The sequence below is a fragment of the Phialemonium atrogriseum genome, assembly GCF_030411735.1.
Source record: "Phialemonium atrogriseum strain 8032-3 unplaced genomic scaffold QBC33scaffold_24, whole genome shotgun sequence".
In the NCBI taxonomy this organism is placed as follows: Eukaryota; Fungi; Ascomycota; class Sordariomycetes; order Cephalothecales; family Cephalothecaceae; genus Phialemonium; species Phialemonium atrogriseum.
In genome coordinates this window covers 106,738-125,999 of record NW_026848161.1, presented here as the reverse complement: position 1 = coordinate 125,999, position 19,262 = coordinate 106,738, and the positions used below count along the sequence as shown (strand labels likewise).

Here is a 19,262-nt window from a genome sequence, read left to right as displayed (position 1 = left end):
CACTCCAGCCCTACGCATACATGCATACAGGCTAGGAATTTTGTGCATATTACTATTTCCAGGCCCTATTTCCATTCCCCTTGTATGTGGCTTTGGAACCCTTGCGTGCCTTGGCATCGAAATCTGCTAGGTCCTTCAGATTTGAGGGGACTGGCTTCTGGATCCTACTCAATCTTGCTGTAACGCTACGGCACGTTATTCGGCCGTTCTTACGCCGCCGATCAACCTCATCCCTTCCTTTTCGTGTTTCTTCGCGCGTACTTCGTCTCGACGAATCCATCTTGAAGATCTCTCCCTTTCCCTTTCAGTTCTTAGTGTTTTCCCTCACCTTCCCCAAAACTCTGGCCATCTTGGACGCCGCAAGGATGTCGGGCCTAGCACTTCTTATTGCGAACACGGTGTTGAGCGGCATCTTCATCGTGCCGCTCCTCGTCATATGGGGCTTAAGCCTGTTCCTCGTCAGGCGTAGGGGCGACCCCGCTCGGATCGGTTTCGCTTGGTTGAAGCTCCTCTTTCCCCTCGTCATCATGTAAGTGTGGCATCTCCGGAATTGGGACATGAGGTAGAACCTCCGGGCGTTAACGAGATCATCCGTAGAACTTTAACACTCTATGTTGTCTCAAACGCCTTCTCTATCCTGGAAAGTCAGACCTACAATTCCAAAGACTTCTACCAAGCTTTCCGCGTCCAACTTCGCACCAGCGTGGCGGCATACTTGTTCGAGCGCTGGTCCGACATCGCGTTCTGCATCACCCAGGTCGAAATCGGCATCGGCTTCCTCTACATCCTCGCGGGGACCCGGGATGGCCTCCAGAGGGCTGTCCGGTATGCCACCTTCGGCTTCGGCTTCGTCATCTTCATCCTTAGCATCGCCTATTTCGCTAGGTTGAACGTCATTTATAACACTTACTTCGCCTACGTTGAGAGTCCGGCCCGTCAATCATCTGCCGGCTTGGACTATTACGAACGCAAGTTCCTCGTGATGCGCCATCTTGGCGCCTCCATGGGCATCCTGGTTTGGATCGCGTCCTTGTTGATCCTCGCATTCGCATCTGTCGTCGTCCACAAAGTCAGGGGGCATCCCTCTCTCCGCGAGGTAAGTTGTCGCCCCGACCCCCGCCCACACCAATGCGCTCCGCCGGCCCCGTACTCACTAACAAGTACAGTCCTCTGTCATCTTGCTCGTCACCGCCATCTTGTACTTCATCCGATCCCTGTATATCCTCGTCGCCACCGCTCTATGGGTCCTGGGGACGGAACGCCAATCCAAAGCCATCGACATCATCGACCCGCTGCTCAGCATCTGGCCCTTCTTCGTGCTGCTGGTCCTGCTCTTCGTGCTCGGCGTCCGCAGGCGCAAGGGTCTCTGGACGACCCAGCAGAATTGGATGAACGGCGCCGCGCCCGGCCAGCAACCCTACCCCCCCGGAGGCTTGTATGCGCCGCCACCGCCGCAGATGGGATACCAGGCCCAATATCCCGGCCAGCCGATGCAGTACCCGGCCCAGTACCCGCCCCAATACCAGCAGCAACCGCCAATGGGCGGCGCGTACCCGCAGCAGTACGGCCCTCAGGAGGTCTCGGCGCCGCATGTGCAGGACCCTAGGCTGGCTGCGCAGGAGCTTCCGCCTGGTTTGCCTACTGAAATGAAGTGAAGTGGAGGGGAGTCGGACGGAAAATGTCGCCTTTCTCTCCTTCTTTTCTCTGCCTCTTTCTACGCCGTGAGATATACCATAGGGATAAATGTTCTGCATGCAGCAGGGGGTAAGCGCTTGGATATAATATTGTGCAAAGGTACAAAAAGTGTATATGAGATATATGATACCACCGTCTGCTTGAAATCTAGTTCTATATATCGTTACATCTCTCAGCCCCTACTGTCACACATACTGGACATGTTCCCAGCCGGGCTAGTCGGCTTATATACAGGCAGGAAGGTTGTTTACTAGTCGACATCATCTACTTCGGCCCCCGGCGGTGGCGTGTAGGACGGACTTGCGCCCCAGGCTTGAGTAACATATCTAGCACGGCAACATCAGCGTCATTGGAATTTCCCCGAATGCGAGAGAGAGGCCCATCTTACTTCGTATGGCTTCCCCTAGCCGCAAGCTCGCCCTTGCCATTGCGGAAGGTGATTGTCGTGAAGGCCAGCGTCTTTCCAACTGCGAGAAAAGTGTCAGTGGGTGGGCACGAACAGGACGGTGCGAGCGGGGCGAATTGTACTCTTCTCGCAGATCGCGGTTGCTTGTATCTTCTCGCCGACTTTGCCTCCGCTGCTGAGATACGTGACTGCGAAACTGGTTAGTCGTGTACAGTTACTGATGCTACGCGGGATGGCTTGCTATTCATGTCCGTGGATACCCCTGTGGCGTACAGTCCCATGGATGCCACTGCTAGAGAGCCACCCAGGTCAACCATGCTGGCAATGGTGCCCCCATGCAGGATCTTTAACCGGTTCTGATGGAGAAGATCAGAGATACATCCTCTCATTCGTGAGAAATACAGCTTTGGTACCCACGGTGTGGTCTTTCTGAATGTCTAGTTCAAAGTCCACCTTCCCTGGTGAAGCAGCGGTGATCCTCAGCTGGAAGACACGATCAATAAATGGACAAATAAATATTGAGCATTCAGACTCACATGCGGCCCAAATAGCCTTAGGACTGGGAGTTAGCAGGGGGGCCAGCTGATGACTACAAGACGGCGCACCTCGGTTCGAGCCCGGACTCGGCCATGAAGGACTTGAGCACCTTGGTCCAAGGCTATCAGACATGGGGAGGGCAAGGCGGGAAGAACGTCAACTTACCGATCTCACAAATCTCGCCGGCGGTAATTTCGAAGACATCTTAGCTGATTTGAATGAGGCAGAATCACTTCGTTACCAAGGAGAAGTTCAACTGAAGTGTAGGTAGCCTCCGGCCCCGCCATAACACGCCGCGGTTCGTGCTGGATGCCAAGATAAGTGGGGCCCGGAATTATCCGACACACAAAAGCGCGGGCCCTTCCCGGCCAGGCACGGCACTCCGACTGAAGAGTTCCGACTTCAGACTCCATCGTAAAAGCTTCAACGTCCAATCCACTGCGCCGTCTTTCAACGAGGACAACCTCCTCCCTGAAAAGCTACACTCCCGTATAATATGAGATAGCACGCCCGGCGGCTGCTGACAGCTATTCGAGATGTCGGTCGGCACACAATCCTACCAGCTCTCCGACTACCTGGAGAAGCTGCCCGGTACGACGTTTAGGAGGCTGTACCAGCAGCCCTCGACGGCATTTGCCATCTTCCGGCGCATGCTACCTCAGTTAGGTAGGTTTGCAGGAAACCCCCCTCTCGTTGTACCTGATGTCACGCTGCTTCTTGACTGACTTCCTGGCGCCCCCAACTTGCAGCCAAAACCTTCGTCATGGCCCTCCTCTACATGCCGCACCCGATGCTCCTCTCGGAACTCGACATCTGGGTGAAGAGCGAGGCCAAGCAGCAACGAGACCGCGCCCTCTCCATCCTACGATCCCTGCACATCGTGCAGATCACCCCACCGGGTAAGGACAAGCCGCAGGAGATGTCCCTGACGACCAACTTCAAGAACAGCCTCCGCCTCGCCCTGGAGGGCGGCGGCTCCCACAACAGCTTCGGCGTGCCGAGCTCGCTGCCCGTCGACCCGACCTTTGACGTCGCCTTCCTCGACGGCTACGCGCGCAAGAAGTGGGAGGACATATTACACTTCGTCGTGAACAGCGTGGGGCTCTCCTCGGCGGCGGACACGGCAGCAGCAGCATCGTCGGGGCCCAAGGCGTCGGTCAAAGACCTCCTCCTTGCGGGCCGGCTGGTGGAGCGGCGGGCCGGCGCGGGCAGCGGCGTGGCGATCACGCAGGCCGGGTTCACGTTCCTCCTGCAGGAGGCCAACGCGCAGGTGTGGACGCTCCTGCTCCTCTGGCTCGAGGCCGCCAGCGCGGCGGGCTCGCCCATGGATAGCGTCGACATGCTCTCCTTCCTCTTCACCCTCGCCAGCCTCGAGCTCGGCCGCGCCTACGACACCGACGCCCTCGCCGAGCCCCGCCGCAACATGCTGCCCTCCCTCGTCGACTTCGGCCTCATCTACGTGCCCCGCGACACCCCGCGCCAGTACTTCCCCACCCGCCTCGCCACAACCCTCACCAGCTCCGCCTCCGCCCTCCGCAGCGTCAGCTCCGGCTTCGCCGCCGCCACGGCGGGCGCCCCCAGCGACGCGACCAGCCTCGGCAGCGGCGGGGGCGCCGGGCCGCAGCAGGACGACAAGGGCTCCATCATAATCGAGACCAACTACCGGCTCTACGCGTACACGTCCTCCCCCCTGCAGATCGCCGTGCTGGCCCTCTTCGCGCAGCTCAACATGCGCTTCGCCGGCATGGTGACGGGCCGCCTGACGCGCGACAGCATCCGCCGCGCCATCGGCTACGGCATCACGGCCGACCAGATCATCAGCTACCTAGCGGCGCACGCGCACGAGCAGATGGGCCGCGCCGCCGCCACCACCACCGCCTCCTCCTCCACTGGTGGCGGCGGCGCCTCTTCGCGGCCCGTCCTGCCCCCCACGGTCGTCGACCAGATCCGCCTGTGGCAGCTGGAGAACGAGCGCATGCGCGCCACGGGCGGCTTCCTGTTCAAGGACTTTGACTCCCCGCAGGAGTACCAGGCCCTCGTGGGCTACGCCGACGAGATCGGCGTCCTCGTCTGGAGGGGCGACCGCCGGCAGATGTTCTTCGCCAGCAAGCACGAGCAGCTGAGGGACTACCTCAAGAGCCGGAAGAAGGCCGAGTAGGCTTTGTCGAAGAGGGGTTTTTACGATATGTACTGTACGTAATGGTGGTATTGCTTGTTGCATCGCTAGGCGTTTTTAGCATGGGGCTCCCTTCCTCTTTTCCTTGCATTTTTTGCTTTTTGCTTCCCTCCCTATATAAGATAGACGGGGTTATATCCAGGTGGTAAAAAAAGAGTCGCCTTCTGAGGCTGGACTGGAGGCGTATCCAGGAAATGGTCAAATGGGGAGAGCTAAATGGGAACAATAGCTTACTTGCTACTTGAAAAGACCATCCGAATATCTAGAGAACGAGGTAGAATCCAGCTGAATCGATGGCCATTAATTAATCTCAGCGTGCCATCCCAGATGAGGCATATGGGTATTTCCCCGGGCCTCCTCTCCTCTCATATCTAAACAAAGCAGAAACCCCTGCCTTTTGACTCATACAATCCGGAACATCCCTGAAGTCTAGCGATTTCCGAAGCCCGAAAATCGAGAAGAGAAAGCCATAACTTTTAATAGCCCTGCCCGCCGGCCACCTCCATGCCAACAACCCCCTCTCACTCGTCAACCCCCAGCCCCAACCGTCGGCCCAGGGCTCCTCCTCCCACCAAACAACAACAGCCTGCCCACCAGCCCCGACGCCCTGCTCCCCGCCGCAGACACCTCCCTCCCAGGCCCTCCTCCTCCTCCCCCGCCCATCATCGCGCCCCTCGGCAGCAGCGAGGTCCGGCCCTCCAGCCTCGCGAGCCTCAGCTGCCACGCGCGCAGGCTCGCACGCGCCTCAGCCGTCGCGCACAGGCCCTCGAGCTTCAGCAGCGCCCGGCGCCGCCGCATGTCATCGTCGGCGAGCATCGCCGCGTCGGCCGTGCGCTGCTGCTGCTGCTGGGGCCCCGGTCGTCGGGACATGTCCGCCACGGCGGTGACGGTCTGCAACACGGCGCCGCTGGTGGAGGAGACGGGGATGCGCGGGTTTGGGGAGTCGGGTGCGCTGCTGCTGTTGCGGCGGGGGCGCCGGACCATGGAGGGCGCGTAGGCCGAGGCCGATGGGTTGGTGGCTGCGGAGGCGTGGGCGAGCATCATGGTGTGTTCCTCGATGTGGGCTTCGAGGACCACGGCTAGGTTGTGCGGCTTCAGCAGCTCGCCGCGTAGGCGGTCGTGGATGGCGGTGAAGCGGCCCGCCCAGTAGGACGACGGCTGGGCCGTGTAGATGAGGCGGGGGTCGGGATGGGGCGGGGGATGCTCTGATTTTGCCTCAAGCTTTTTGGCTGGTTCGGTTGGCTCTCGGTTTTGCAGGGACGTGAATGGTTGGGCGATACGAGGGTGGGTGGAAAGGGGGTCGGTGGTAATGGTGCTCGAAGATCCAGTACTAAGATTACGGTTACTGGCGATGCTTCCAACTGACGAACGGGAGAAAGATTGGGTAAGGCTAGACAACATATTAAGAGTGCGTGACTTCGGTAGTCGCGGCTTTGGCGTGGATTTCCCCGATCCCGGTGGTACGTTTTCGTCGTGCTCGGCGCCGTTGACTGAATAGCTGGGGTATGCGGTCATGTGGGAGACCGCGATCGACGGCTGTGGCACGGTCTGGATCATGGGCACGCCGTTGTGGAGGACTGGCCCTATAGGGCGGCTAATCCGAGGCCGGCCTTGGAGGTTGACGTCTCGGAGTCTCGATTCTCTTGGTCGTGATGGAATGGCTTGGTTGCCAGCGCACGATCCGCCCGTGGCTGGATTCCCAGAGCTTGCCATGCGAGACGGAGAGAGGCTAGGACTGCGCAAGCACCTAGACCGATGATGGCGAGACACCCAAGTCGGGTGAGCCCGGATAAGAGCGCTCCCCAAGCACTTGCGAGTCGACGAAGTAACGGGATCCTCTCAGCTCTTTGCGGGCTTGCCAAATGGCGGAGGATGACCAAGATGAGCCGGAACGTCACGACGGTGACTGTGATGAAAAGGGCGACGTTCTGGAGGATGGCTTGGATGGACTCGCGGACGAGTAAAATATCTGGCTTTTCTCCTTGCAAAATGTCACGATGCGGGCAGGTCGGGAGCTTGTGTTGTTCCGGACTTTCTAGCACCAAAGAGTCCACTTCCGTCAGGTCGTCGTCGAGGTCAGAGGTTGAGATATCCTGCTGCACAAAGCTGTCGCTCTTAGGGGTGGACATGACGGATTAGCTACAGACCAGGGAGACTGCGCTTGGGGGTGATAGATGTGTCCAAAAGGAGGTAGGTTATTCGGTAGACTCGTTGCGTGAGGCAGCAAAGGAGGATCCTGTTGTTGACAGTGTAGAGGGAAGAAATGAAATGGGTTTATATCTACCTCAGTACTTATGACCTCGTTCTCTGCCAATGGACGATGGGATGGGTTTCCCGGACGTGTGTAGGTTGTTCTCTCCGCGTTGGGAAAGCAGCCGGGAACGGTCCGACGAGAAGACTGCCTCAATGTGGCAAGTTCCTCAGACACGGAAGTTAGATAGGTGGGAAACCCAGAATCAGGGAAGGAGTCGGGTGCGCAGGAGGAAGCCACGCCTTGGCAGAACAACCTGAGGTTGACTTGAGGGACCTGGAGACTTGGACTTCATAGGAAGTAGGTGCAGAGCTCTATGATGCACGCCACGTACTAGGTACGTGGGAAGAGGCACGGCGGAAATTGATTTCGAAACGACGCGGTAGGTAGGCTGGTAGGTTGATAGTCAGGCCAACGTGATTCTCACGGATGATGGGATGGAAACCAGACAAGACACCCGCTACTCCTGTCCGTGGCTGAGTTTTAGTCTCGAGCTGTGAAGTAAGCTGGGGCATGCAAACATTCACCAGGCTCCATTTAAACTCCGACCCTTGGAGTTCTAGTTGACTTGCGCCTCACCCTGTAGCCAGGGAAAGAGTCGCGAGCGTGGGGTGACGGCGGTGTTACGGGCAGTTCAGTATAGAACTAAGTTTGAGTGGTATTTTTGTCACCCTCCGCCCTATATGCCTTGTATGTATGCAGAAAATACCCAAGATGGACCAGCGCAAGAACCTATTTCTATGCGCCCGACTCGTGCCAATGGTCTTTGTGCCATGCCGCCATCACAGTTGTCCCGATGCAACATAAAGCCATATCCGCCTCCCTTTCCCCCTTAGTCCCACCCATCCACTTTGAACTTGAACGTCATATCGGCAGCCCCTCGAGGGATCTGATTCCCATTGGCATCCCACAATGCCCTCTCCCGGTAAGTCACATTCCCGTCCCAGTCGACCAGCAGGATCGTCTGACGCTGAGTCCCATACATGCCCGTCTCGAAACCCTGGCCGGCATCGTCAGGTCGCTCGGTGCTTGTCAACTCCTCGGGCACCTCGGCAGAGGCAGACATCGGCTGCTTGCCGTTCTTGGTCGCCTGTTCCATGGCCAGCCTCTGACCCTCGTCGCCAATGGCGGGAATGAATATCGACTGCTTCAACACGGGAATGTAGTCCTCAAAGCCCATCTCGGGGTCAATAGGGAGAGTGTCACTATCCAAAACGGCGAAAAGGGTCTCCATCAGGCGATCCTCGTCCATATCCTCCGCGACCGCCAACTTGACAGCCTCCTTGACCAGCCTCAGGCCATCCTCAACCTTGGGCCACGCGGGCTCGTCAGAGAAGCAGGAATTGCTGAGGCCGTAGGACCGGCCCTCCTCGCTACATATCCAGGGGACCTGATCAACAGACTCATTCCTATTGGAGATGATGGCTAGCGGCTCCAGCGCCCTCCCCGTCCCGTCGTCGTCGTCGCCCCCGCGCCGCGGCCGCAGCTTTCCGCATATCAGCGAGAACCCCCCGACGCCCCTGACGCCGCCGTCCTCGAGCATGCGCTGGACAAAGTGCGCGGTGGGCTCGTCGGGGCTCGCGGCCAGCCATGCCGTCACCATGCCGCCGCGGCTGCGCGCGCCGTGGACCGGGTGCGCGGCATCGTGCGTGTCCGTCTCCCGGTAGTTTGTCAGCACCGCGAAGTTGCCGGCCTTGGTCACGCCGAGCCAGGTGCCGCGCTCGGCCCGCTGCAGATCGCGGCTCGAAAGGATCTCCTGCGCTTTGGGCTTAGGCTTCGGCTTGGTTTCGCCGTTCGCCGTCCCGTTCGCCGCCCCGTTCGCTGTCCCGTTGACCGCGGCCGCGCTCGGGCACGCGCTGGTCTCGGGTGTCCACCAGTGCGGCCGGCTGGTGGGCCGAAGGATGAACTCGTCCCGGTTATCGAGGATGATGAGTGCGTAGCTGGGATGTGCTGTGGTGAGGAGAACGATACACATCCTGGGGCTTGGTTTCCGTCTTTTCTTTTTTTCTCTTTTTCTTCCTTGGGCTTCCGTTTCGTACCTAATTCCGATAGATACTACGAAATATGTATGTGTCGTGCTGCTTTGGAGCTAGCTGGATTTATGAGTTATGGATGAACAGTCGGCAAGGGACTGGTGCGCGACAGACCGGGAGTCGGTCTCCTTTTAAATACCCAGGGAGGGACCGCTGGGTAAGGGGACTTCACTTGTCTCGGATCAATCACAGGTGTCGATATCCATATGCAGGGCAGATTCTGGACCATCAGCTGTTCACCCTAGGGTCGAATCATGCGACAAACGCTCTGCAGCTACTGGCTTTTTCTTGGCTCTTTGGGTTGGGCCTAGCGATGAGCTGATCTGCCTTGGATAAGTTGTTCGGGGGCGTGGCAACAGCAGCTGCAGGTGCATGACGTTGGGCTGGGAGCAGCTAGCTCGGGTGGGTACGGGGAGCGGGTAACAACTGGGGCCTGAATGTGGGGTTTCTGTCCAGAATTGGCATCTGCTCACGATCTAGATCACCTGTGTCACCCTAAGATCAGGCAAGGCTCCTTGGCCAGTAGGTAGATGTGCAGGTAGGTCCCTGGGCAATCCAGGGACGGGACGGGGACCAGACAAAGAATGGAAACAACTATGTTCCGCTCAGGACCGAGGGGGATCTCAATTCCCGTCTTTCATGCTGCTCTGGTCCACACGTTTCTCTCAACTCGATGCGCCTATCTCCACAAGGATGGCCGAAGAATTGCGCAACCGTGGCACTGTGCTTCCAGAGTCTGGAAAACGGAACATACTTGTCACCAGCGCCCTACCGTACGTGAACAACGTGCCACACCTTGGGAACATCATAGGATCAGTACTTTCGGGGGATGTTTTTGCAAGGTACTGCAGAGGGCGCGGTGTCAGCACTCTGTACATCGGCGGTAAGTAATCTGTGCAGCTCATATTGTGAGAGGCCAAGTCTTAATTTCTTTAGGGACGGACGAGTACGGAACGACAACAGAGGCAAGAGCTCTCGACGAGAAATGTACACCGCAAGAGCTCTGCGACAAGTACCACGAGATTCATGCCGAAATATATGAGTGGTTCAACATCAGTTTCGACATCTTTGGTCGCACCACAACCAAGCTGCAGACAGACATCACTCAAGATATCTTCCTGAAGCTAAACAAGAACGGCTTTTTGAAGGAGCGGATGACAACTCAGCTCTACTGTCAAGAGCATCACTCGTTCCTCGCAGATCGGTTCGTCGAAGGCGAGTGCCCAGCCTGTGGCTATGCGGATGCTCGTGGCGACCAATGCGACCTTTGCGGCCAACTTCTGGACCCTCTTGAACTGAAACACCCCCGATGCAAAGTCGACGGTTCCACACCGATCACCAAGGGCACGAAACATATTTTCCTGGAATTGGACAAGCTGCAACCTGAGATCGAAGCCTTCTTTCGAGGTTCCACTGCAAACGGCGCGTGGTCAAACAACGGCAAGAACATCACTTCGGCCCGGTTGAAGGAAGGATTGCAACCACGCAGCATAACCAGGGACATGAGATGGGGAACAGAAGTTCCTCTACCAGGCTACGAAGAAAAGGTCATCTATTCGTGGTTTGATGCCTGTATCGGTTATGTGTCCATCACCGCTCAGTACACTGACCAGTGGGGAAAATGGTGGTGAAATCCCCAGGAGGTTCAACTGCACCAGTTCATCGGGAAAGACAACGTTGTCTTCTATTCCGTGATATTCCCTGGCTCTCAAATCGGCACTAAAGACACCTGGACGACGCTCCACCACCTCTCTACGACAGACTACCTTACCTACGAAGGCGGGAAATTTTCCAAATCTCGTGGCATTGGCGTCTTCGGAGATTCGGCTCAGAAGACTGGCATTCCTTCCGATATATGGCGCTACTACTTGCTCTCTCATCGACCGGAGACTGGCGACAGCGAGTTTACTTGGGACTCGTTCATTAGTTCCAACAACAACTTGCTCCTCAAGAACTTTGGCAATTTCGTCAGTCGTGTTCTAAAATTTGTCAACTCGCGGCACTACAACAATATCGTGCCAGACTGGTCCGAGTACCACGAACCCTCCTTCGATACTTGGAAAGAGGAAGTCAACAATCTTCTCACGCAGTACATCCAAGAACTCGACGCCGTCAAACTTCGCTCTGCCGTATCCACAGTCCTTCACATATCTCAGCAAGGCAACTCCTTTCTCCAGTCGAATAAACTCGACAACAGTCTTGCTGAGAATGAACCTTCCAAATGTGCAGCCGTTGTTGGTCTAGCCATCAACCTGATTCACCTTCTTGCCTCTGTCGTCGCTCCATACATGCCGGAGACAGCGAGGTCCATAAACACGCAGCTCCGCATAGATCCACTTCCTATCCTCGATCATTGGAATGCAGATTCCATCAACCCTGGCCATGAAATTGGCAAGGCGGAACACTTATTCAGCCGTATCAAGCCGGCGAAAGCACAAGAATGGCGAAACATGTTTGGCAGGGAAGAGGCGATGAAAGTCAAGGAGGAGGGTGCCGCAAGGAAAGCGAGCAAGAGCACAGTGACGAAAGGGGGGAAGACCTCGGAGACCAAGTTAAACGGGTAAAACACGGCATGTCGTGCGGAAGGCGTTGGACTCCGTCATGAGCTGGACCCTGGTAGATGTAGCCCTCAGGTCATCTCAGCTAGTTCGGGAGGAAATTGATCCAGGTGAGGGTTTTGCTTTCTTCCATACAGTTGGCCTTACGGGGCTAGATTCTGGATTGTTTCTGTTCCAGCCTGACTAATATCCCGACGAGCGCGAGCCCCGTCTCCACGTCTACTGGCTAGCATATTCTTGGTCAAGGCAAAAATCATGGCATTTGGCCAGGCCCGGCCAATCTTTCGACGCCGTATCCACCAGCTCGGGAGCCAATAACCTTGACAAGGTCATTGCGATGGGTTCAAAGACCGTCGTGATCGAATAGGGAGATAGATACCAGGAGGGTGGCCGATACATACAGAGGGAATGTCCGTTTAGGGAATGCGATGGGTTAGGGACTGGGCCGGGAAGTATCGGGAGGCGCTTGTCATCCCATGTTGTCGTCTCATTGCACAGCCACATCATTGGCCTCGATGTCTGGACACGCATTAATAAAGGCCATGTGACTCGGGGAGGCTTTCACTCAAAATTGCAGGCCGAGGTGCACACCGCCGTCTCCTCGCCTCGGCTGCTGCGGTTTCGGAAGACGCTAGATCTGGCTTCTCCCAAGTGTCTCTGTGTTGCGCCGCCGCGGTGCAACATCATCGTGCAGGACGGGAGGGAGCCTAGCCTGCTAGAGCTTGGGGCATTAACCAATGTCAGGTTGGGCGCCTAGATGCATTATTCGCAGACGGCATCGGTAGACGTTGAACTTCGTCGGCAGAGGTTAAACTTCATCGGCACCAAGGGATCATTTATCTAGTTAGTGTCCAAACTCACACCGTCGGCTAAGGGTACCCTGACCGGGATTTCCGACAACCCCTCCGAAACATGGCGCAGGGTAGGGAGAGTGTGGGCAGGCGTCCATATCAGTTGATGTTCTCGTCTGTCTCGTCGCACAAACCCGCGATGCTTGTTGCATCCACCAGGCATTCGTTTCGCGCAGGTAAGAAAGTCAGTTGACGAGCCGGAATATCACCTGCAGTGTTAGCATGTTAAGCAGCAGACACAGGAAAGAAAGACGCCAAGTCCAGGGTCAGAATCAGAAGGGTCCAGAACTGCTTCGTGATTGGCCACTTAGTCCCGCCAGGCGCGGAAAGCCCCTGAACTTGTTGCCCCGCAATGGTGTTCCTCTGTCGTCATCTGCCACAGTTCCTTGGACTTTCTTTCCATCTCCCCTCTTCTAGTGTTTTGTCATCCCAGACCGGAACCACCAACTTCAAAACCAAACTTTCCCTCTCTTCGCTATTGTTGCTCAAATTATACTTCGCCAAACACCTTGTTTGGCTTGTCATTTCGCTCTGCCGTAGCAGCCACCTTCCAGCCTTTCTAGTTCTGCGGTACTATCATGTCCCACGATCCGTACCGTACCTCGGCCCCCGACCTCCCCCGCGCCGAGCGCTGGGATAGGGATCGCTTCTATTACGGGCGAGACCGAGACCAGTTTAGCGATTCGCACTCGCACTTCGAAGAAGACGACCACGTCTACTCCCGGACGGGCCCGCCCCCGCGCGGACCGGTCCGCCGTCAAGAACCACCCCGCCGAGCCTTCGACGATGACATCGGACGTGAACGCCGAGTGTATTACGACGATGATCCTCGACTTGCTCGCCGCTCGCCGCCTGGCAGCGACTTCGACCGGAGGGTAACGGTTGATAGAGAGCGGACCTACGCCCGCAGCCCATCGCCACCAAGGCGGCCCGGCATGCTTCTTCGTCGCCAGTCGAGTTTGGATACCTTCGACCGCAGGCCACGAGGCTACCCCGAGCGCGAGGAGTACGGCCCTCCGGCGAGGAGAGATGACTATCGCGCCCCTCCCTACGTACCCATCCCTCTGCCCAGATCTAAGGGGCTGCCCCCGCCGAGGTACGGCGGCCGGGAGTATCACGAGGAGATCCGAGTCTCCGATCCGGACCACTTTGGCGACGACGATTTCCGGCCCCCGTACCCCGAGCGAGTTCGCGAGAAGGAGATAATCCGCACGCGCAGGCGGGACCGCAGCCGGGAGTCCAGAGCCACTCGCTCCCACGCCAGGAGCAGCTCTCGGTCGTCTAGTGTATCGAGCAGCTCTGCCAGCAGCGGCGGCGGGACGTCGGTTAAGAGCGAGTACCCCAAGAAGGGAAAGACGCGTATCCCCGCACGTCTTGTTTCCAAGCGCGCCCTCCTCGACCTCAACTATCCTTACCTGGAGGAGGGACACACCATTGTCGTCCAGAAGGCTCTCGGCCAAGTGAACATCGATGATCTCCTCAAACTGAGCGAAGAGTACAAGAAGAGCAAGTCCACCATCTCCACGCGAAAATGTGTCACCAGGAACGAGAAACTAACCTTCATCTTTAGGCGACTTGGAGCTTTCCAGTGCCCGCTCGCACACCGAAGAGTTCGTCGAAGAGCGCCGCCAAGAAGTATTCGTCTCGCCACCCGCCGTGGTAGTCCCAGCCGACCCGCCACAGCTCGAGGTCGTGGACACGACCGTCATCCGGCGGAGGTCGCCCTCCCGCAGCTCCCGCCGCTCGCACTCGACATCGGCGACGTCGCACATACCCGTCGTCGTCGACGCCCGCCCACGCGAGGTCTCCAACGAGATCGCCGTGGGGCCCCTGGCGCTCGTCGAAGCCTCGCACCACCACCACCACCACTCGCACCACCGTGGGGGCTCGACGTCGGAGCGGTCGATCCGGTCCGAGATCCGCGATCTGGAGCGCGAGCTCGCGAGGCGCGAGCGCTACGGCGGCGGGGGCGAGCTCGTCAGGGCGGAGAGGCTGCCCACCGGGGAGCTGGTGCTGTACGAGGAGGAGGTCGAGAAGGTGGAGCTGCCGAGCCGCGGGGTCAGGATCGAGAAGGACAAGAAAGGTAGGATGTCTATTAGCGTGCCGAGGAATCGGTAAAGGTGCGGAGCGCTTCTTCTGCCCCTTCGAGGATGTCTCCCCGGGGGGTGTATTTCTCTCTCGTCTTGCCTTGTTCATCCCTCTTGGGAACATGGTGGGCTAACAGTGCCGATTTTCTTGTCAACAGGTCCGCCGCCGCAGCTTATGAAGGCTATGTTGGCTACGCTCACTTGAGGTTTGGGTTGGCTATATTTGGTTTGGAAAGTGGTGAGAGTAAAACTAGGTTGGTGTCACGGGTCCTTGGCGACGCGAAGCGTGGCGAGCAAGTGAATCTTCTTGCAGAAAGGTCTTTCTTCTTCTTGTTCTTCTTCTTTTTTGATATCCCGGGTAACAGAGGATGCCTTACAGTTTGCTCTGGATCAGACAGGTTTCTATGTATCTTACGATGGCATGACAATTTCCTTTTTCCTACTCTTGATACACATCGGGGCAGTTACGGGTGAATTGCATACGAGCAGGCACAATAAATGGTGGTCCAACTTTGGCGTTTCAGAGATTTTGTTTGTGACGTTGAGAATCGAATCGAAGTCCTCTACCTATCTAAACTGCACCAGAAGGTAAGTCGCAAGAGGAATCAGGATCAGGATAAAATAGCTGATCGACCTCACGCACGGATGCTGGGATTGACGTCTTGCTTGACACATGTCAACCCCTGCAGGATTCAATTGGATGGCCCCCAGCCAATCTACGTCTGCTTCCCCGCAAGAGGCAGGATGGCAGGTTCCGAAGGAGGGTTTGGTTTTGTTTCACAGGCCTTTCCAACCCCCGTCAAGCAACCTTGGTCGAGAATGGGCTGGTTCTGGCCTTTCCCACTTGGTCCACGGGCATCCACGGGCATCCTTGCCCGCACTGCCGGAGGCTTGACTGCCGTTGCCTCACGCAGCTCCGCCATCCGGGATGCAACCTGTGATTTGGCAACCGAACCTGATCTACCTCCTTACTTCCCAGAATGGCAGGATTTCTAGACCTCGCGGAGGGACGAATTGGCAGCTTGTGATCAATGCTTTCCCTCCTACTGCCCGGCTCTAGGCTCGATAGATGCCGGGAGGGCAATGGTTTAATATCACACCCTTCTCGCCCTTCCGTGTTCTCAGAGCCGGCAGTCACCTCGTCAACACGCTCTCACCCATGACCTGAAGGAGGCTCGTTCACCAACACTCAAGCGACCTGGACGTCGCCTGGGACACGAAATGAATTACGCCTTGAGCACATCGAACCCCACGCTGTCGTTTAACACGACAGATGGGAGTTCCTTTCCTGAATCTAACGGTAGATCACATCAAATAGACATCATTGCTTGTGCCTCTATCACATGGCTGATCGCCCTGCTCTTCGTCGTGCTTCGGCTGTACACTAGGGGGAGGCTCCTCCATGTACTCAGTGCGACGGACTGGTGCATCATCTTGTCTCTTGTATGTCGGCCACCGCCCGATAATCATGGTTATAAGCTCAGCTGACCCTTTGTGTGTTTCGAAGCTCTTCGCCGGCGGAGTCACTGCTAGTTCCATTGAACGTATGTATCCCCAGTTGTCTGTCTACCTATACATGGAACAGACGTCGACTAACCCTATAAACAGAGGCAATTCGAGGCTCGGGAACGCACCTCTGGCAGCTGGACCCTGCACAGGTTCCTATGATAACAAGGGTAGGCAGTCGTTGGTCTTGCCCCCCTGATGAAGTTGCCTGGACTGACGAACACAGGCATCATGGTACGGAATCTTGTTCTACTCACTCGCCCTGACCATGACCAAGATCTCGATCCTGCTGCTCTACCGACGGATATTCACCTACAGCTGGGCGAAACTGGCGAGCCAGATCGTGCTGTTCATCGTCATCATCATTGGGCTGTGGACCGTTGCGACCATTTGCACAGCCTGCGTGCCCCTCCAGGCCTTCTGGCGCTGGGAGCTCGCGCTCGAGGGCAACGTGTACTGCCACCCGCTCAACCTGTGGTGGACGAACACAGGCCTGCACATCGCTGCCGAAGTCCTGATCGTCCTGCTGCCGCTGCCAGTGCTGCTGAGGCTTAGGCTGCCGCGAAGGCAGAAGTATGCCCTCGTCGGCGTGTTCACGCTGGGGTTCTTGTAGGTCCCCCTCCGCCACTTTCCGTCCGTTCCCATGTGACAACACCGGGTATAAGAGACTAAAAAGCCCCCTTCCCCTCCAATCCAGCGTCTGCATCGTCTCAGTCCTCCGCCTCCTCACCCTCATCAGAGTTGAGACGACGCCCAACATCGACGCCAGCTACGACGCCGAGCTGCTGTACTGGAGCGCCGTCGAGGTCAACGCCGCCATCTCGTGCGCCTGCGTCATGACCCTGAAGCCGCTGGTCGCCCGCATGTTCCCGCGCCTCCTCTCCACTGCGCCGTACCAGCACCAGGACCAGAATCGCTACCGCGGCCGCGACCAACAGACCAACGGCCCCGCCACCACCACCGCCACCGCCGCCGCCATCAATGCAAACTCGGCCCGCTCCCCGACGCCCGTGTCCGCCGGGCCGATGCTGGAGCGCATCAGCAGAACCGCCAAGAAGAGCGGCCGCCTGCCGTGGATGGAAGACAGCGAAGAGGATGACGGGCCGCTGCTGGACGCTGACGATGACGACGTGCTCGGCCAGCGGCGCGTGGACGAGGAGAAGGGCCTCGCCGGGGGGGAGGACATGGGAGTTTGGCGGCTCATGGCGCCGCCGCGGACGCACACGCGGAGGCTCTCGATACAGGTTACGCGGACTGTGCTGGTTACGACGGAGGCTGGCGACGCGGGGTTGAGGGGACAACACTCGTTTCCCCCGCGGCAGGCATCGGGATCGGGATGTTTGATGTGGTAATGGTTCAAGCGGTGACTACGGCTGGAGGTGCGGGCACGCCGCTTTGGTATTGGGCAGGGTCTAACAAAACGTGTGGTCCTTTCCGGCTGGAAATCCGGGGGCCTGCTTGGAGAGGAATACCTTTGAGCTGGCTGGTTGAGGGCTGTTTCTTTTGGGGTTGTTGCATTGGCGCCGGTCTTGCACACACACAGGTCAAGGGTTACTTGGATACCCAGGGTGGGTTCTTCATGACTGCTGGTGTGATGCTTGACGATACATCATCGTATCTGTTGTACCTATATATGCTGTACATAATTTAACTTTGCCAAATCTAGCATCCCCACGGCCACACCTTCCTTACCCATACTTGCCCCTATTCAGAGGCAGGTTGCTTCGCCGGAAATCATCTCAGCGATCTCAAGGGAGAGGCAAGCTTTCAACTTGGCCGTCCCAGCTTACTCCTTTTCTTTCTGAGCCTTCTCGGGATTCGCAAGGGCATCCGCGTTCCAGCGAGGGTCGCTACTCTCCTTGACCGGAGCCCACCCCAACTGGATCTGTCTCAGAAGTTTAGCGCGCGGAGACAGACCATCACACAAACACATTACTGACCTGCATCGTCTTCTGATCCCAGTCCTTCGTAAAGCTCCGAATCCTCCCCTCCTCCACCTCAAAAATCGCCGCGGCGCTCCACCGCGCATGCCGGCCCGTAGCCTCGATCCCCTTATACGGCTTCCCGCAATGGCTCCCCTCGGCGGTGTACCTCAGCAGCACGTGGCCGCCCTTGGCCCAGGCCTGGTCGAAGCGCACGATCCGCAGGTCCGCCACGCTCGCCATCACCGCCGCGTGCGAGTCGGCGTAGTCCATCGGCGTCCGGCACCCCGGGAACGTCGCGGGCGCCCAGAACCAGGCGTCCGCGTGGCACAGGTGCGCGACGGACTCGGCGCCGTGGTTGGCCGACGGAGAGTAGGCGATGCCCATGTACTCCTTGCAGAGGGCGATGTTGCGCTGTGAGAGACGCTGCGTTAGTGGTTGTGCCGGGTGCCGCCCGGTTTCAAATAAGGAGATTAATCGGGGAAGCTAAGGGTACCTCTTCTGTTGGAGTCTGGTCGGCCGCCGTTATTACTGATGGTATCTCTTCCTTGGGAATCATCTTCACAACGTTTTCTCAAAAGAGAGTGAGGGTCTTGGGATAAAGCATGCCACGGATGAGAGAAATGGGACGAGGGATGAGTTGCAAAGGATGCCGCTGATCAATACGGGATGACATCAAGATGAGGCGAGAAATAAGGTGTAACCTGGCCAAAGTACATACCTGAGCGTCATCGACCCCGAAAGGCATGTCTGCATCGACTTATTCCTCCCCAACTCCATTCTTGGAACATCACGATCATCTGTATTTGGTGCGTTTCGATGCTCTACTGCTTGATTCGACCTCTGCTGTAGTACAATCGCACATGATAATCGATGTGGGGGTCAATACCATGCACCCCTCCCCGAAATAGTGCGATTGGCTACCCGTCATCAGCGTGGGGGAGCCCAGAACCAGGAATTCGGGTCGCAGGGCGGGGAGAGCTCCATTGCTGTGGAGCTTTCCTCCCCTTGTCTCCACACTGCAGCGAACACTTAAACCCATCTCATCTCTCAGGTGCCTCTCGCGGGTGTAGAGCATTCCCCTCCATCGACAGCATCCGTGTCACCTCTCGGGGACCTCGAGCCATCGGGCTGCTGCTCGTTCCGCTACTCGACGGCGCGCGTCCCCCCCGGCCTGCTGACGCGGGCTGCGACGGCGACTTTATTGGACGCCGGCGCCTGCGCCCGGCTCGTCGGTGCC

At 57.6% G+C, this 19,262-nt stretch overlaps 9 protein-coding genes across 9 annotated transcripts; 5 read left to right on the top strand and 4 right to left on the bottom strand.

The window, feature by feature from the left end:
* The first annotated feature begins 126 nt into the window (after nt 1-126).
* QBC33DRAFT_198035 (uncharacterized protein) lies at nt 127-1,857 on the top strand. Its single transcript, XM_060422554.1, has 3 exons — nt 127-529; nt 598-1,096; nt 1,167-1,857. Exons 1-3 carry the CDS (start codon nt 366-368, stop codon nt 1,653-1,655), a joined length of 1,152 nt encoding a protein of 383 aa, XP_060280608.1. The 5' UTR covers nt 127-365; the 3' UTR covers nt 1,656-1,857.
* QBC33DRAFT_547093 (Thioesterase/thiol ester dehydrase-isomerase) lies at nt 1,764-2,905 on the bottom strand. Its single transcript, XM_060428712.1, has 8 exons — nt 2,804-2,905; nt 2,707-2,747; nt 2,638-2,653; nt 2,519-2,584; nt 2,343-2,457; nt 2,224-2,289; nt 2,084-2,162; nt 1,764-2,021 (listed from the first exon to the last, which is right to left on the bottom strand). The coding sequence occupies exons 1-8, from the start codon at nt 2,840-2,842 to the stop codon at nt 1,946-1,948; spliced, it is 498 nt and encodes a 165-aa protein (XP_060280607.1). The 5' UTR covers nt 2,843-2,905; the 3' UTR covers nt 1,764-1,945.
* Nucleotides 2,906-3,028: 123 nt separating this feature from the next.
* Nucleotides 3,029-5,183, top strand: QBC33DRAFT_547091 (RNA polymerase II transcription factor B subunit 2-like protein). The gene is made up of 2 exons (XM_060428711.1): nt 3,029-3,304; nt 3,388-5,183. Exons 1-2 carry the CDS (start codon nt 3,175-3,177, stop codon nt 4,794-4,796), a joined length of 1,539 nt encoding a protein of 512 aa, XP_060280606.1. The 5' UTR covers nt 3,029-3,174; the 3' UTR covers nt 4,797-5,183.
* Nucleotides 5,184-5,336: 153 nt separating this feature from the next.
* Nucleotides 5,337-6,943, bottom strand: QBC33DRAFT_594993 (uncharacterized protein; the record flags this gene model as incomplete). Its single annotated transcript, XM_060431804.1, has 2 exons — nt 5,337-6,505; nt 6,625-6,943. The coding sequence occupies 2 exons, from the start codon at nt 6,941-6,943 to the stop codon at nt 5,343-5,345; spliced, it is 1,482 nt and encodes a 493-aa protein (XP_060280605.1). The 3' UTR covers nt 5,337-5,342.
* Nucleotides 6,944-7,709: 766 nt separating this feature from the next.
* On the bottom strand, nt 7,710-9,249 carry QBC33DRAFT_197921 (putative DUF833 domain-protein). Its single transcript, XM_060422553.1, has 2 exons — nt 9,213-9,249; nt 7,710-9,158 (listed from the first exon to the last, which is right to left on the bottom strand). Exon 2 carries the CDS (start codon nt 9,038-9,040, stop codon nt 7,898-7,900), a length of 1,143 nt encoding a protein of 380 aa, XP_060280604.1. The 5' UTR covers nt 9,041-9,158; nt 9,213-9,249; the 3' UTR covers nt 7,710-7,897.
* Nucleotides 9,250-9,791: 542 nt separating this feature from the next.
* On the top strand, nt 9,792-11,768 carry QBC33DRAFT_594979 (methionyl-tRNA synthetase; the record flags this gene model as incomplete). The annotated part of the gene is made up of 3 exons (XM_060431803.1): nt 9,792-9,981; nt 10,035-10,681; nt 10,739-11,768. The coding sequence occupies 3 exons, from the start codon at nt 9,792-9,794 to the stop codon at nt 11,660-11,662; spliced, it is 1,761 nt and encodes a 586-aa protein (XP_060280603.1). The 3' UTR covers nt 11,663-11,768.
* Nucleotides 11,769-12,860: 1,092 nt separating this feature from the next.
* QBC33DRAFT_547077 (uncharacterized protein) lies at nt 12,861-15,134 on the top strand. The gene is made up of 3 exons (XM_060428710.1): nt 12,861-14,013; nt 14,078-14,590; nt 14,753-15,134. Exons 1-3 carry the CDS (start codon nt 13,086-13,088, stop codon nt 14,797-14,799), a joined length of 1,488 nt encoding a protein of 495 aa, XP_060280602.1. The 5' UTR covers nt 12,861-13,085; the 3' UTR covers nt 14,800-15,134.
* A 681-nt stretch (nt 15,135-15,815) lies between these two features.
* On the top strand, nt 15,816-17,885 carry QBC33DRAFT_594971 (uncharacterized protein; the record flags this gene model as incomplete). The annotated part of the gene is made up of 5 exons (XM_060431802.1): nt 15,816-16,037; nt 16,102-16,138; nt 16,203-16,270; nt 16,327-16,709; nt 16,798-17,885. 5 exons carry the CDS (start codon nt 15,816-15,818, stop codon nt 17,450-17,452), a joined length of 1,365 nt encoding a protein of 454 aa, XP_060280601.1. The 3' UTR covers nt 17,453-17,885.
* QBC33DRAFT_547068 (uncharacterized protein) lies at nt 17,607-18,871 on the bottom strand. Its single transcript, XM_060428709.1, has 3 exons — nt 18,519-18,871; nt 18,041-18,436; nt 17,607-17,985 (listed from the first exon to the last, which is right to left on the bottom strand). The coding sequence occupies exons 1-3, from the start codon at nt 18,579-18,581 to the stop codon at nt 17,887-17,889; spliced, it is 558 nt and encodes a 185-aa protein (XP_060280600.1). The 5' UTR covers nt 18,582-18,871; the 3' UTR covers nt 17,607-17,886.
* Between the last annotated feature and the right edge of the window lie 391 nt (nt 18,872-19,262).

Excerpts from the sequence above, each read along its gene's own strand:
- QBC33DRAFT_547091 (XM_060428711.1), top strand. The coding sequence starts at position 3,175 with ATGTCGGTCGGCACACAATCCTACCAGCTCTCCGACTACCTGGAGAAG. Across the intron at positions 3,305-3,387 it reads GCGCATGCTACCTCAGTTAG|CCAAAACCTTCGTCATGGCC; the intron begins GTAGGTTTGCAG and ends CCCAACTTGCAG.
- QBC33DRAFT_547068 (XM_060428709.1), bottom strand. The coding sequence starts at position 18,581 with ATGATTCCCAAGGAAGAGATACCATCAGTAATAACGGCGGCCGACCAG. Across the intron at positions 18,437-18,518 it reads ACCAGACTCCAACAGAAGAG|CGCAACATCGCCCTCTGCAA; the intron begins GTACCCTTAGCT and ends CGTCTCTCACAG. Across the intron at positions 17,986-18,040 it reads GGGATCAGAAGACGATGCAG|ATCCAGTTGGGGTGGGCTCC; the intron begins GTCAGTAATGTG and ends CTTCTGAGACAG.
- QBC33DRAFT_547077 (XM_060428710.1), top strand. The coding sequence starts at position 13,086 with ATGTCCCACGATCCGTACCGTACCTCGGCCCCCGACCTCCCCCGCGCC. Across the intron at positions 14,014-14,077 it reads GAGCGAAGAGTACAAGAAGA|GCGACTTGGAGCTTTCCAGT; the intron begins GCAAGTCCACCA and ends CTTCATCTTTAG. Across the intron at positions 14,591-14,752 it reads GATCGAGAAGGACAAGAAAG|GTCCGCCGCCGCAGCTTATG; the intron begins GTAGGATGTCTA and ends TCTTGTCAACAG.
- QBC33DRAFT_547093 (XM_060428712.1), bottom strand. The coding sequence starts at position 2,842 with ATGTCTTCGAAATTACCGCCGGCGAGATTTGTGAGATCG. Across the intron at positions 2,748-2,803 it reads CGGCGAGATTTGTGAGATCG|GTGCTCAAGTCCTTCATGGC; the intron begins GTAAGTTGACGT and ends CCTTGGACCAAG. Across the intron at positions 2,290-2,342 it reads GGTATCCACGGACATGAATA|TCACGTATCTCAGCAGCGGA; the intron begins GCAAGCCATCCC and ends CCAGTTTCGCAG.
- QBC33DRAFT_198035 (XM_060422554.1), top strand. The coding sequence starts at position 366 with ATGTCGGGCCTAGCACTTCTTATTGCGAACACGGTGTTGAGCGGCATC. Across the intron at positions 530-597 it reads CTCTTTCCCCTCGTCATCAT|AACTTTAACACTCTATGTTG; the intron begins GTAAGTGTGGCA and ends GATCATCCGTAG. Across the intron at positions 1,097-1,166 it reads GGCATCCCTCTCTCCGCGAG|TCCTCTGTCATCTTGCTCGT; the intron begins GTAAGTTGTCGC and ends TAACAAGTACAG.
- QBC33DRAFT_197921 (XM_060422553.1), bottom strand. The coding sequence starts at position 9,040 with ATGTGTATCGTTCTCCTCACCACAGCACATCCCAGCTACGCACTCATC.